We start from the raw sequence: 13,821 nt of genomic DNA on the forward strand, positions 1-13,821 counted from the left end.
TTTCCAAACAGTCCAGAGCAGCGTGGGGGGGGGCAGGAGTGGGACGAGACAATCTCAGCCTGAAGACTGAATGTGTTTACAGGAATGTGAGCGGCTGGACGCTGAATAACTGAACTAAGAGCTCATATTCTCACATGGTTAGAGCCTGAGACTCATTATCCAATTTAATTTATTATCAATTTAATTTAATGTGGGAGTATTAGAGAAAAACACTCTTTGGGACAGTTTTTCTATCAGAATTGTTCAGACCTATGATGGGATTCTGTCTTTATGTTTTGTGGTTTGTCTCAATTTTTCTTTCTACTTTCTTATTCTTTGTCTGATTCCAGAAAGGGAGGCATCATTCCAAAGCTAGTGAAAAGAACTACAAGAAACAAAGAACAAATCTTATGTCAAATCTATATTGATGTCCATATGATCAAATAAACATGACTAATGATTAGAATGGAGGCAGTATTCAAAGCTAAAAAGATGTTTTCAGTAAATCTGCAGCTTGACATAAATCAAGTTAAGTGAGGAAGACAGAATCTGATGCAGCCATGTTACTTTTTTTTGATGGACGTATAATCTTCATACGCCGTCATTAATCTCAGACTCTGTCTCACTAAAGTATAGCGCTCTCTTTTTTTCTCCACGCGTTTCCATGGTGACTCTGGAAATCGGTGATCCATTGAGAATGTCTTTATGTACCTGCTGTGCACGTGCATTAACCCAGGGTTACCAAGTGGAGCGTAATTACGCCAACTCATATCTGGTCTTCTGGAACCGACATACCCAGAGTAAGCAAGTTCAGGTGGATTTCAGCCAGAGTTCAGGCTTAAAGTCAGGCTAGTTTAAACATGCTTCCTGGAATACCCCCTGGACATTGATATGATTGTAAACAATGGTAGCAGCCAATTGGCAAGCTAGAAACCGACCATGTGACTGTGAGGCTCCATCCTGAACCTCTCTTGCCTAAGAACAATCCACATAATTCTCAGTAATCTGATGAACAAATAACATTTAACTGTTATTGAGTCGTCTTCTACCGTTGTGTCCCTTTCAGCGTCACAGGGCTGCTGGAGCCTATCCCAGCCCCTTTTGGTGAAGGCAGGGGATGCCCTGGATAGTTTGCCAGTCTGTCGCAGGGCCACAATTCACATTGACATCTATGGTCAATTTAGAGTTACCAATTAACCTATGAAGCATGTTTTGGATGGTGGGAGGAAGCCGGAGATCCTGGAGAGAACCCATTCATGCACGGGGAGAACATGCTAACTTCACACAGAAAGGTCCCCCATTGGTGTTGTGGTTCAGGTCCCCCAGCCAGGACTTGAACCGGGGGCCTTCTAGCTGTGAGGCAAGAGTGTTAACCACTGCAGCCATTTAACTGTTATTAATTTGTAAAAATAATCATTTACATGATGATTAAAAAAATGAAAAGCAGGTCAAAGACAAATATATCGACTGTGTTTTCACCACTTTAGAAAACCTTCAGAAGAGGCGATTTTCGTTTAGAGAGAGACAGGTCCGGTCGATCTTTGTTCCAATACTCACCTGTGGTCATGAGCTATGGGTCATGACCCAAAGAACGAGGTCCCGAATACAAGCGGCTGAAATGAGCTTCCTCCATAGGGTGGCGGGGCGCTCCCTTAGAGATAGGGTGAGAAGCTTGTTCACCCGTGGGGAGCTCGGAGTAGAACTGCTTCTCCTCCACATTGAAAGGAGCCAGTTGAGGTGGCTCAGGCATCTAGTTTGGATGCCTCCTGGACGCCTCCCTGGAGGTGTTCCGGGCATGTCCCACTGGGTGGGGGCCCCGGGGAAGACCCAGGACACGCTGGAGAGACTACGTCTCTCAGCTGGCCTGGGAACGCCTCGGGGCCCCCCAGAGGAGCTAGAGGAAGTGGCTGGGGCGAGGGAAGTCTGGAAATCTCTGCTCAGTCTGCTGCCCCCGCGACCCGGTTCCGGATAAGCGGAGGAAGATGGATGGATGGATGGATGGAGAGACAGGTCACTGCAGCCGCTCGCACAGGTCAGATCGCTGTTGTGGCAGAAATCTCTGCCGGGCACCTCCCTAGTTGTTGGTCAAGAGAAGTGCACAGTCTGCATGATTGTGGTCAATCTCCTGCTGAGGTTTTTTTTTTAAAATAGATGTCCATGTTTCCGGATACTCGTCCTGATTTCCCATACCAAAAACTCATAAACCGGCAAAAACTTAATTAAAATTACAATAAACTTCCAGTTTATGCAGAACTGCTATGGAGTTATTTCAGTCTCAATAATCAGAAATGCACACAACCGGTTTCACAAATACACACGCTCCGATTCACAAATGTCATTCTATGCAAACGTGAAAAATAAATTCGGAAATACACACCCTGTGTTTCACAAACACACACATTGTGTTTCACAAATGCACACTAAATGTTTTACAAATGCACAATAAGTGTTTCTCACAAATGTGCACACTGTTTTTCACAAAAACATTTTAGAAATTCACAATAAATGTATCAGAAATGCACAGTAAGTGCTTCACAAACGTGATTTTAAGTTACACATGTGATGTGAACTCACAGATCATTCCAATTGCAGACTGTGCATTCAAAATCCCGTTCTCGTTTGTGAATCTCCCCGTGTGTGTGAGAGAATTTTCTAAGGTGAATATTGAGACTCATCTGACGGAGCGGGTCGACTAATCTCACCATTGGCTAGTGAATCTGTCAATCAAACTCATCGGGAAAGCAGGCGGGTTCGCTTTTAGCCAATCGAATGGCCCCTTACACTTTCTCTACGCTTTCTGCGGGTGGCAAAAGCCCCGCCCATATTTGATTCTGTACCAGTCGGTCGTTAGCGTGTTAGCTTTAGCATGGCTTGTCGGTTTATTGCCTTCGGTTGTCAAAAATTACTGGCTTGTGCAACTTTTCAGTGGACCTGGTAGCAAGGCAACAGTGGTTGAATGCAGTTGACATTGAATCCATCGAACTCTGTACTGGTCATGAGATTTAAAATGAATGTTTCACTCGGGATTGTTTGTACGTTATTCTCTTAGCTTTCATGCTAGCGTCATTTCAACACTCAGACACGGTTCCCTTCGGTCGTGATCATCTGAAGGTGGAGGAGAAAAATCTTCAACTTCCACAGGTTCTGTGGAGAAACTGGCATCACTTTGCTCCGTACCACGCAGTGGGACTACATTACCTCAAGTTCATCTCACTGTCAATCACAGATACCCAATACACCTCCCCTGCTCAGCCCGAGGTCACTTTGATGGACCTTTATTTTATTTTTTTAATAACTCAAATGTCATTGATTTTATATTGTAACCATATACATATACACCTCTTGGCCAGGTCACCCTTGCAAAAAAGATCCTCATCTCTCTGGGTTTTATAGCTGGTTAAATACTACACAACAAAAGATGGTCATAGAACAACAAAGTGCAAACATTCACCCTTTATTGCAGAGTAAAATTCAGTGAAAACATGGGCAGATTAAAACATCAAAATTTAAGCAAATGTGGGATCTCTACTGATTTGAATTTTATTTAAACTGGAACTAATTTTCATAACTTCCTTACATACAATGAAGTCCCTTGAACAATACAGCAGTATTGATTTGAACTTTGTCTTGCTCCCCTCAGTCTCTCTTCTTCTGTATGTAATTATGTCGCCTAAATTAAGTTCTAAACACACTGGACAGTAAAGATGTAGGTCCACTCCCAAACGGTCTGAATTCCACAATGGGTTGATGTCGTCTTGCAGTTCCAACATTTGTGGACCCAAAAGGGGACTGTCCCATACCGGGACATTGATCCCAGGATGAGGTTCAGCCATGGATCCACTCTCCTCCCATTCAATCTCTGGAACCAGCATACCCTGACAAAAAAAAAAAAAAGATACTGTTTATGAACAGCACTGTTTTTTTTATGTTTTAGATTATGTAGGAACAGAGACCGACTAATAATAACTTATATTGTTTCTGGCAGGCAGACCTCATATCTCCATAACTGTTTATAATTTGCAAATAAGTGAACCTTAACAAAGTAGTGACATTAGTACATCTGATGGCTCATAATGCCATGCATTGTGATGCATTTTGAACTTGCAGATGTGCTATTCTTCCTACTTGATTTAAAAAACCAAACAATTTAGGGAAATTGTTTGCACCACACAACAATAAGACTTTTCATTCATTTTTGATGAAAATTCCTTGTAGTCATTGTGATTTCATCATACTGTTCTTGATACTTTCCACTTTAGTCGAACTGCACACAAATCAGTTGTCCAGTACAGTGAGATTAAATAAAGCAGTGTTTTTCAACCAGTGTGTGTGCGGCGGCACACTAGTGTGCCGTGGGGAATTGCCCTACTTCACTGATCTAAAAACATTTCCCATCTCCAGGAAATCAGCTCTTTGTTCATCCAAACAGGCACTGATAAAACACTGAGTAGTTAAGAATATGAGAGATCTTAAAATGACTTTTTCTTTGTGTTTATTTAATTCTATAAAATACATTTTGATAAGGTTGACGGTACTGCGATTTAGCTGCAGCTATAACCTTGTAAGGAAAAGTCCCGCCCCTTTAACTGTCTCCGCCAATCATTCTTGAAGGCTTAATCACATGTCATCAGTCTGACCAATCAGAAGTGGTTAAAGTCTTTACTTCCTTGTTCTTAATTCTGCTGATAAAGTCGCTCAGTTATAACAAAAATACCAGCTAAAGCTTGTCTTTAGCGGTGTAACTTTCCACAGAGTCCGGTGTCAGACCGTGGAACAAGAGAACAAAGGTTGAAAAACACTGAAATAAAGCACTTACCCGGGGATCAGAAACAGGGTTGTGGGTCAAGCCCAACTGCCACAGCTGATTTGGTGTCATGCTTTGCTCCGTCCTGATTGGATGGCTGTCCCACGCGTCACTAAACACATCCAAACTGGCCTGAATGCGTGGTAGGAAGATTGTAATGGCAGCAGAATATGTAATGTTACTGATATTGAGCAAGTCTTGGTCCTCAGGAGAGTGCAGGATGTTGTAATATAAACCAGTAAAGGCCCGTACACACCGGGACGAATATTCGCCAGGCGTTATTCGCCAGCGTTTTTCGCCACGTTTTTTGTGTTCACACCCAGGCGATTTTCGCTGACGATGAGTGGAGTGAACATGCAATTTCATTCCCTGACATTAGATGGCGCTTAATGTAAAACAGAAATACTCCTGTACACAAGGTGGCGCTGCGCAACTTTACGCTTCTTAAAGTCGCTTTTCACTCAGAAGAAGAGAGCAAGTATTTACACGCTTGTCAGAATCATACAAAGAAAACATGAATATTTCAAGCACCAGTAGCTCCAACTGGTACTTGGTAAGGGGATATTTTAGAATGTCCGTCATTATTGCTTCGCGGCAGTGTAGACGCTACTTGGCGTCTATCTTCTTCGCTGGTATGTGTGCTCAGCAAGGCAGTTTTGTGTTTGAGCGCCCCCAAGTTGTGTTTTACTGTAACTTCAGAAGCTCCAGACACGTGAGCAAAAGCGCCATTCTCATTGGTCGAGTAGATTTCGACGCGATGCGTCGAAAAAAAAAACGAACCCGAGGCGTTTTTTTTTTTTTTGACGCTTTAACGCCTGGCGTTTTTTCGCGTCGGTGTGCACACTCTGGTTGGTGCCCTTTGTTTAGTCACGAGGCGTTAAACGTCGGCGAAAATCGCCGGCGAAATTCGTCCCGGTGTGAACAGGCCTTAACAGTCATGAAGACATCACACCAGAGGGGCTCAATCCTGTATTTGGAAAAAAGCAAAAAGAAATATTATATTGTCAGATTTATTTTTAATACATCATTCACTTTTATGTATATATTAAAGCGTCTAAAACTAGGTTCAACTCACCGTTGATTGTGTGTACACTTTTCCCACAATGAAGCTGTTTGTGTCAGTTGTACGTACTGTGAGCATTAACTCGGCTATGCCCACATTTTCTCCTCCGTGATCTCCTCTCACCCTGACAATAACATGAAAATCATGTCTCAAACACATAATTACAAATGCATCGCCAATACGGTACACATCAGTTTAAAATGTAATGTTCTTATGTATGATGCCAATAAGTAGAATTTCTAGGTTAGATAAATTGCAGGAGTGGGTTACATGTATCACTGGGGGAAACATTGAGGTGAGAGAGACTGTTAAGGGGGGGGGGGGGGGTAAAATGTTATCCATGAGGGGAAAGAGTTTTAGAGTTGCATTTGTTTATGGAGAGGAGTCTAAAAAAAGTTATTTTATTTTTGTACAAATAACCAAGTACTTATACTGCCTGATATGTGAATAAAAGATTTCTTTATGAATAACATGAATACCTCAGAGGAAAGCCATAAACGTTCACAGCGTCACTGAAGAAGGCCAAGTGGGTGTCTGCACAGTTGTTGTCTGCTATCTTCAGGTACAGGATACATGGAATACAAGTACAAATACTTTCAACTGTCAGATATTTACAGGGGCAAAAATGCTAAATTCCCAATTGACAGGTAAAACAGTAATACAATAGGATGATAAAATATGAAATAGAATAGAATAGAAGGGTATTTAATAATCCCTGAGGAAATTTTTTAAAAATGGCCATCTTAAAAAAACACATAAACACACATGCATTACAAATAGAAATATCACAAAATAAAAAGATTGATAAAAAAAGGTAAATAATTGGAAAATCAGTGGGTAAAATTAAAAGAAATTACTTGTAAGATGCCCTGCCAGAGAGTTGTATTGCCTGATGGCACGAGGAACAAAAGATTGTCACGCTTCAGTAATTCCTGGAGAATAAATAAAAACACGACAAACATGGATTAGATCATTTAGCTGTCTGAGATTAAATTACATCATTTTCAAATATTAGAAAGGGGAATTTTTTAAAACACTCTTGCTATGATAACTTGAGCTTGTAGTAAAGAACACCTTTAAAAAATATCAGAGACAAGACACTGATCACAGGAAGCCTGTGTGTAATATTTACAGTAACTTCTACTCAAATCACTGTTGACAGCTGATTTCTCCCATCCACCCTTTCTGTGACTACTTATCGACAACAAAACAGCCTAAAAACATAATGTTTGGGATTCTTGTCATTACGTCATTGGAAGTAAAGATACGGGGAATTTAGTGGCTGTCACTGACACAATCTCACAGGGCTTTTCAGCACAATACGGGTTCTAACGTTAGAAACTTAATGAGGCTTCTTTCATTCAACAGTGGATTCACGTCTGTGTTATATTTAAAAAATGCAGTTTTCATGAATGTCATATGAATTAACTTTGTTGCACATATCCACCCCGTCTTAAAGTCTGGGTTGTGAAAAGACTGTGTCTAACTTTAACCCGGATCGCGTTTACATAAAGGCAGCACACGGAACAGCTAACTAGCTAGTTAGCATGGCATCAGTGTTAAAACAAATCCCCGTCTCTAAATCAATACTTTTTATTAAACTTTCTTTGCTGCTGTAAATCCGGCATGCTTTTCCCCAGTTCTATCTGAATCATGTTAAGAACCTACAGATCAGATTGGCTACAGACGCTAGCTTGAACCGAAACCGGCTTGAAGTTCACTCACAAAGGCAGACACAACTTGAGTCGAAAGCCGGCTAGTTTCGAGGCCCCTGGTTGGTTGTAGTTACTCGTGTTGTGTGAAGAGCTGGTAAAACTTGACAAAACCATCATAAGTCCTTCCCCGCTTTAAAACCATTAAAAAAAATATGACCGCACAGGCAAAGCAAAGCTAAGCTAATTTGTGGTGGGGGTACTCTGCAAACGACTCGGCTGCAGTGTTCATAAAGCATTCACACATGTCACTTGGCTAAGGAGAACGCTTCAACTTAGTATTCAATAACATTACAGGACGTACAACGAGGGAATAATCAAATAAGTGCATTACTTACGGGCTGAGACTGATCCCGTTCAGAAGACCTCTCCGCCATGTTTGCCGCCCGCGTCCTTTCAACTGCTGTGCTGAACAGCTCCCTCCCTCGTCACTTTGAAAGTGAGGAGTGTAAGGGGCCATTCGATTGGCTAAAAGCGAACCCGCCTGCTTTGCCGATGAGTTTGATTGACAGATTCACTAGCCAATGGTGACATTAGTTGACGCGCTCCGTCAGATGAGTCTCAATATTCACCGTAGAAAATTCTCTCACACACACGGGGAGATTCACAAACGAGAACGGGATTTTGAATGCACAGTCTGCAGTTCGAATGATCTGTGAGTTCACATCACATGTGTACCTAAAAATCACGTTTGTGAAGCACTTACTGTGTATTTCTGATACATTTATTGTGAATTTCTAAAATGTTTTTGTGAAAAACAGTGTGCACATTTGTGAGAAACACTTATTGTGCATTTGTAAAACATTTAGTGTGCATGTGTGAAACACAATCTGTGTGTTTGTGAAACACAGGGTGTGTATTTCCGAATTTATTTTTCACGTTTGCATAGAATGACATTTGTGAATCGGAGCGTGTGTATTTGTGAAACCGGTTGTGTGCATTTCTGATTATTGAGACTGAAATAACTCCATAAACTGCTAACAAAAACACTGACTCCAGCAACTTTGCTGTGGCAGCTAGAGTGAACTGTATGTGATCATGGGGGGGATTGCATGTTGTAGTGGGTTTTTTTTTTTTTTTTTTTAACTTTTAACTTGTCCTGTCCAACAGCTGGGCAGACAGATGAGAGCTGAGGGCCTCTTGGGTTGGACATATTTTACTTTAACAAGAGGGGTTATTAATCTACAGACAAACCAAAAGTATGTCTGAATAAACCCCTTTTGTAATTGAGGCCAAACTTTATTAATTTCAATCATGTTTGAAAATCTTTGGTGTTGGACCGGACGGAAAAGGAAAGAAAGGAAGAAGAGAGAGGGACGTTAGAGAGAGGGGGAGGGGGGATAAGACCATGAAGCAGCATAGAGCAACAAGTTTACTGGTTGCTTATCATTACAGTTAGGTTCAGATCTAATACAAGTCTATAAGGGCGGGGCCTGTCCACACACACACAAATGTTTTCAACACACCTGCTAGCTGCAAAAATAGTGTGAAATATTTCATTCATTCAATCATGCAAACTATTAGTGCAAAGGTGAGCTAACACCTGCAAGCATGTTTAAACTCCCCTGACTTTAAGCCTGAACTCTGGCTGAAATCCGCCTGAACTTGCTTACTCTGGGTATGTCGGTTCCAAAAGACCAGATATGAGTTGGTGTAATTACGCTCCACTTGGTAACCCTGGGTTAATGGGCGTGCACAGCAGGTACATAAAGACATTCTCAATGGATCGCTGATCCCTTTCCAGAGTCACCATGAAAACACGTGGAGAAAAAAAAAAAGAAAGCGCTTCAGTGAGACGGAGTCTGAGATTTAAATGACGGCTATGAAGATTATACGTCCATCAAAAAAGTAACACGGCTGCATCATCAAAAGAAAGAGTTTCTGCTTGGAGAAAAAGAACAAAGTAAACACACGAGTTTTTGATCTTATTTCCATTTTCCGTGTGACGCATATATATATATATATATATATATATATATATATATATATATATATATATATATATATATATATATATATAACTTATCCCATTTTGGCAACTTAAATGAACTTTTTTGAACTCTTATATGTCTAAGTTTGAGCTGGCAGATACTTATTTTTATAACAATAAAAAGGACAAAAAGAAGATGCACTGAGTGCATAAATTCCTTAAAGAATTTTCCATGTTCATCATTATAGTACACCTTGGTAGGGGTGCTAAATAAACTCATCATCTTCTCCCTCTCACTCATGGTGCAAAGATGTAAGCAAAGTAGGACAAATTAACTCAACAAAACACGGTAAAACAGCTAACCAACTAAACTCATTTTGTAAAAACCCACACTTAAACCAAAATCCGTCCAGACAGGCAAAGGGAATGATATCCCACAATCCCTTGCGGTGCCAATCTAACAGCAGCATAAAAGTTACACCTACTTAATTGAATTAATTTGAATGAAATTAAAATAACTGTCTGAAAACTACGTGTTATTTTTAAACTGACAACTTAAAAAAAAAAGATTTTTAATTATTTTAACTGAAGCAAATAATTAAGTTAGATCAAAGTAAAAGGTTTATCTTTCCAACATCCATATGTGGTCTTATCAGCCTCTCACGGTGGAAAAAGTATTATCTGAGCTTCTTCATCCACTAAATCATCTTCAAATGGACACGCCATGCTGCTTCACCTCTCTGAAAACAAACTAAGTTTCAACTAAACCTGCTCCACACCAGGTTATGTTCAGAGCATGAGTTGCTATGGCAACTTGACCTACCCTGAAACATACCTCCATTTGTGGAACTGAAAGCTGAGTTTATCCACTTCCTTAGCCTCAAACTTACCGTGGGAGCTAGCAGAACCTGCTTTCTGGAATACCCCCCTGTGCTCAGGTGAGTGTTTATGTTCTTCTAAAATGGATGGTGGAATGTGAAAAGAAGGAGGGAGAGTGACCAGTGTCTTTTCTTTTTTGCATGCTCTGCATGTTTTGTTGTGCTACCTGTTTTTGCATGAAACACAGCTCGTTGATCAGCAACACCTGCTCCTCATTAGAAGGAAATATAAAAGTCCTGAGGAGGAAAGCGCATGCGGAGGTCACACACCGGCAGCTGGGCACACGCACGGGGGGCGCAATTGGATCACTGGGACCGCCAGACTTGGTGAGGACCCGCTGTGACCGGGGCACACGCACCAGGAGCGCTTGGGGCGCTGGAACCGCCAGTCTGCAACGCGGTCAACTCGCAGGGCAGGGCAGGGACCCTGCCTGTGTTGTAAGTTGCCGGATGTGATCTAGCGCAGTGTTTTTCAACCAGTGTGCCGCGGCACACTAGTGTGCCGTGAGAAATTGCCCTCATTAACTGATCCTAAAAACATTAACCATCTCCAGGAAATCAGCTCTTTGTTCATCCAAACAGGCCCTGATAAAACACTGAGTAGTTAAGAATATAAAATATCATAATTATTTTTTCTTTGTCTTTATATGATTCTATTAAAGACATTTTGATAAGAATAACGGGATACCGCGATTTAGCTGCAGCTATAAATGTGTAAGCAAAAGTCCCGCCCCTTTAACTGTCTCCACCAATCATTCTTGAAGGCTTAATCACATGTCATCAGTCTGACCAATCAGAAGTGGTTAAAGTATTCACTTCCTTGTTTTGATTTAGCGCAAAAAAAGTCTCTCTGTTCTAACAGAAATACCAGCTAAAGCTCGTCTTTAGCGGTGTAGCTTTCCACAGAATCCGGTATCAGACCGTGAAAAGTGAACAAAACAATGAAGCTCAAAGACGCTGGTCTTTCTGCGGTCAGCGGATTATCGGCACTACATCTCCCATGATGCAGTAAAGTGACTGTCTTAGCGGACAATGAGTCTCTCCTCTTAACGTCTTAAAACAACGAACACACATCAAACAGTTTTTGAATCTTTTGACTTAATTTTTAATACATCTTTTAGAAAAACAGCTGCAGCTTCCAGCTTTTTCTGCAACAATTATCACAAAAATGCATGTGAGATTGCAGAGCGGCTGTAGATCAATACAGACTAGGAGCTTTTTTTTTTGGATGGTGGTGTGCCGCGGGATTTTTGTCAAGGTTAAAGTGTGCCGGGGCTCAAAAAAGGTTGAAAAACACTGATCTAGCGGACTGGTTGATTGCATCGTGGATTGCTTTGTGCTGCCGCTTCCCCGTTCCAGCAGGATTCCACATGATTAAAAATGAATATTTTAAAATGCTGTTTTAAAATAATGATCAGGTTTTGAAATATATTGAATAATATAATGGCTAATTTAAAATCTGTGTGCAGGTTTTTCACAATTTCATGATCTTTTTATATATTTGAGAGATTTATTGGTTTATTGTGTATTTACATGAGGTCATATTTATTTATTTAATTAAATATTTATTTATTTAATTATGAACATTATAGGACTCCATAACCGGAGGGATCCTTTCAGGATTTTTATCTTTTTTTTTAATGATTTTTAATCTTCCTCTGGAATTTTAGAACTACTTTATCCTCTTTAGTGTTCTTAACTGCAACCCTGTGGCCAGCCATATTTTTCTTGCTGAAAATAAATTGTCACTGTGGCCAAAATCTTGGGTCCTCTTTGGTGGCGTGTGTGCTCTCCCCAGATCATTCCCCTCGCCGTTTAATATCCTCATTCATCTTATTTATTCACCTATCTTGCAACCCCCTACAGTCCTTCCATGTATATTTGCAATTACTATTCTAAAATCTATTAACCTATTTGGAACAGGGCAAAGATCTGAATAAACTTTGTGTTTGGGACCTTTTGGTGTTGTAACGTCTCTTTTTCTTTTTTGTATTTTTTTCACACCAGGAAAGATGCAAACTGTGCATGTGAGACACGGTGAACGCTAGAAATATAATGGTAAACGGTGTAATCTTCTATAGTGGCCCAAAGCGCTTTACATTCACACACCGGTGGCGGATCCACTGCCAAACACAGGCGCCAACCTTCCACCAGAGGCAAGGTGGGGTTCAGTGTCTTCCCCAAGGACACTTAGACACATGGGCGTGCAAGGCGGGAATCGAACCTGCAATATTAAAATTATAGGGCGACCGCCCTACCGCTGCACCACGGCCACCCACAAACTCTCTGTTTTGAAGGTCAGCTGAGCTACAATCCTTTCTGGAATGTGGTGAGTGGAGACGTCACAATGTCCAGCATTTTTCTTTACAGGAATCAGTCAACTTTGTGGATGAGCTGTCAGCTGTGATGCAAACAGATTATGTTTCTTTTTATTGCTTTTTAATTCAATGTTACTGTGCTGTATTCTAAACATTATCTTGCTGTGGTCACAGCTGCCATAGAGTTCAGCATCATTACAACACAGTCCTACAACCAGACAGAGCTGAAGACGCCTCTCATGCCAAAGTAGTTCAATAATCTCTTCACAAAGTCATTTCAAGCATTCACAGCCATGCTGTCTTTTCAATTCAGTTTATTTGTCTAACAGTGCAGTAAGGCAGATCATCCAAACGAGTTTAAAGTTTTCTAGGGAAACAGCAGATTACAGTAAGTCACAACACACTTGAATCCATTCTGGAATACTGTCCTCGTCATAAAAACCCATCACTCTCCTGTATTTCCTTCAACAAAGCTCTGCATATGAACCAGATCTGGACTCTACAAAGACATTTCAAGTCCCACTTCCAGCTCCTTTAATCTATTGTAAAAGTGTTCCCAGTGGTCTTGAATTGGTGATTATGCTGTTTTGAGGGAAAGAAAATGTTTTTCTGGGACATAGTTTCTGTGGTTCAGTTGAAATTCACCTCCAGGTTCTTGACAGGGCTGTTAGTGCAGAGTTAACCTGCCTTCATTTCCCATCATGCCACTGTTTATGCTTACAGTCCCTCACAAGCCCCAAGCAACAGAATTAGTGAGCAATATTGGAGCTATCCAGCCTTCTAGATGTGAGCCAGACGAGGAGAATGAAGACAAGCAGAGCAGGGAGCTCGGACCTGACGAATGGAGCTGTAATTAACTACAAGCTTTCTCTAATGACATCTTTTCATCTGCTCCTGATTCATCCCAATTTTAACAAAGAAATACTCAGTTTTAGCCTTAAATCTTATTACAATGTCGTCAATACTAAAATGCTACATTTTCATTGCAGTGGGTCCCCCATTAAAATCAAAGTTTGGGTGTTTTTAACATGTTGCAGTATTTTTATCATGATGTTTAAAGGAACACGTTTCAAACTGCATATCTGAGTATTCACTCACATCTGGATGAATCAGGAACAGACAAATAAATGCAGTTTT

The 13,821-nt window shown here is 40.9% G+C and overlaps 2 protein-coding genes and 1 long non-coding RNA gene across 5 annotated transcripts in view; 1 reads left to right on the forward strand and 2 right to left on the reverse strand.

Moving 5' to 3' along the window:
* Positions 1-13,821, forward strand: part of LOC144989566 (uncharacterized) — a 368,718-nt gene that overhangs the window by 207,330 nt on the left and 147,567 nt on the right. The window lies entirely within an intron of this gene.
* The window catches only part of LOC144988945 (NACHT, LRR and PYD domains-containing protein 12-like), a 192,959-nt gene that overhangs the window by 42,871 nt on the left and 136,267 nt on the right, over positions 1-13,821 (reverse strand). The window lies entirely within an intron of this gene.
* On the reverse strand, positions 3,418-8,113 carry LOC144989399 (uncharacterized). 2 transcript variants are annotated; one of them, XM_078941801.1, is made up of 6 exons: positions 7,897-8,112; positions 6,704-6,778; positions 6,326-6,402; positions 5,859-5,970; positions 4,796-5,750; positions 3,418-3,854 (listed from the first exon to the last, which is right to left on the reverse strand). In XM_078941801.1, the coding sequence occupies exons 1-5, from the start codon at positions 7,933-7,935 to the stop codon at positions 5,745-5,747; spliced, it is 309 nt and encodes a 102-aa protein (XP_078797927.1). In that variant the 5' UTR covers positions 7,936-8,112; the 3' UTR covers positions 3,418-3,854; positions 4,796-5,744. The 2 variants fall into 2 exon arrangements, with proteins under 2 accessions (XP_078797927.1, XP_078797919.1); XM_078941793.1 differs by having other exon boundaries at positions 4,796-5,970; positions 7,897-8,113.

This window comes from Oryzias latipes, chromosome 2 (genome assembly GCF_053564925.1).
Source record: "Oryzias latipes strain Hd-rR chromosome 2, Olatipes_Hd-rR_3.1".
NCBI classification, from domain to species: Eukaryota; Metazoa; Chordata; class Actinopteri; order Beloniformes; family Adrianichthyidae; genus Oryzias; species Oryzias latipes.

What these genes read in the sequence shown, in the direction of transcription:
- LOC144989399 (XM_078941793.1), bottom strand. Translation starts at nt 7,935, where the DNA reads ATGGCGGAGAGGTCTTCTGAACGGGATCAGTCTCAGCCC. An exon ending in AACGGGATCAGTCTCAGCCC is followed by an intron (nt 6,779 to 7,896) that starts GTAAGTAATGCA and finishes TTTATTCTCCAG; the next exon opens with GAATTACTGAAGCGTGACAA. An exon ending in GTTTATGGCTTTCCTCTGAG is followed by an intron (nt 5,971 to 6,325) that starts GTATTCATGTTA and finishes TGTTATTGTCAG; the next exon opens with GGTGAGAGGAGATCACGGAG.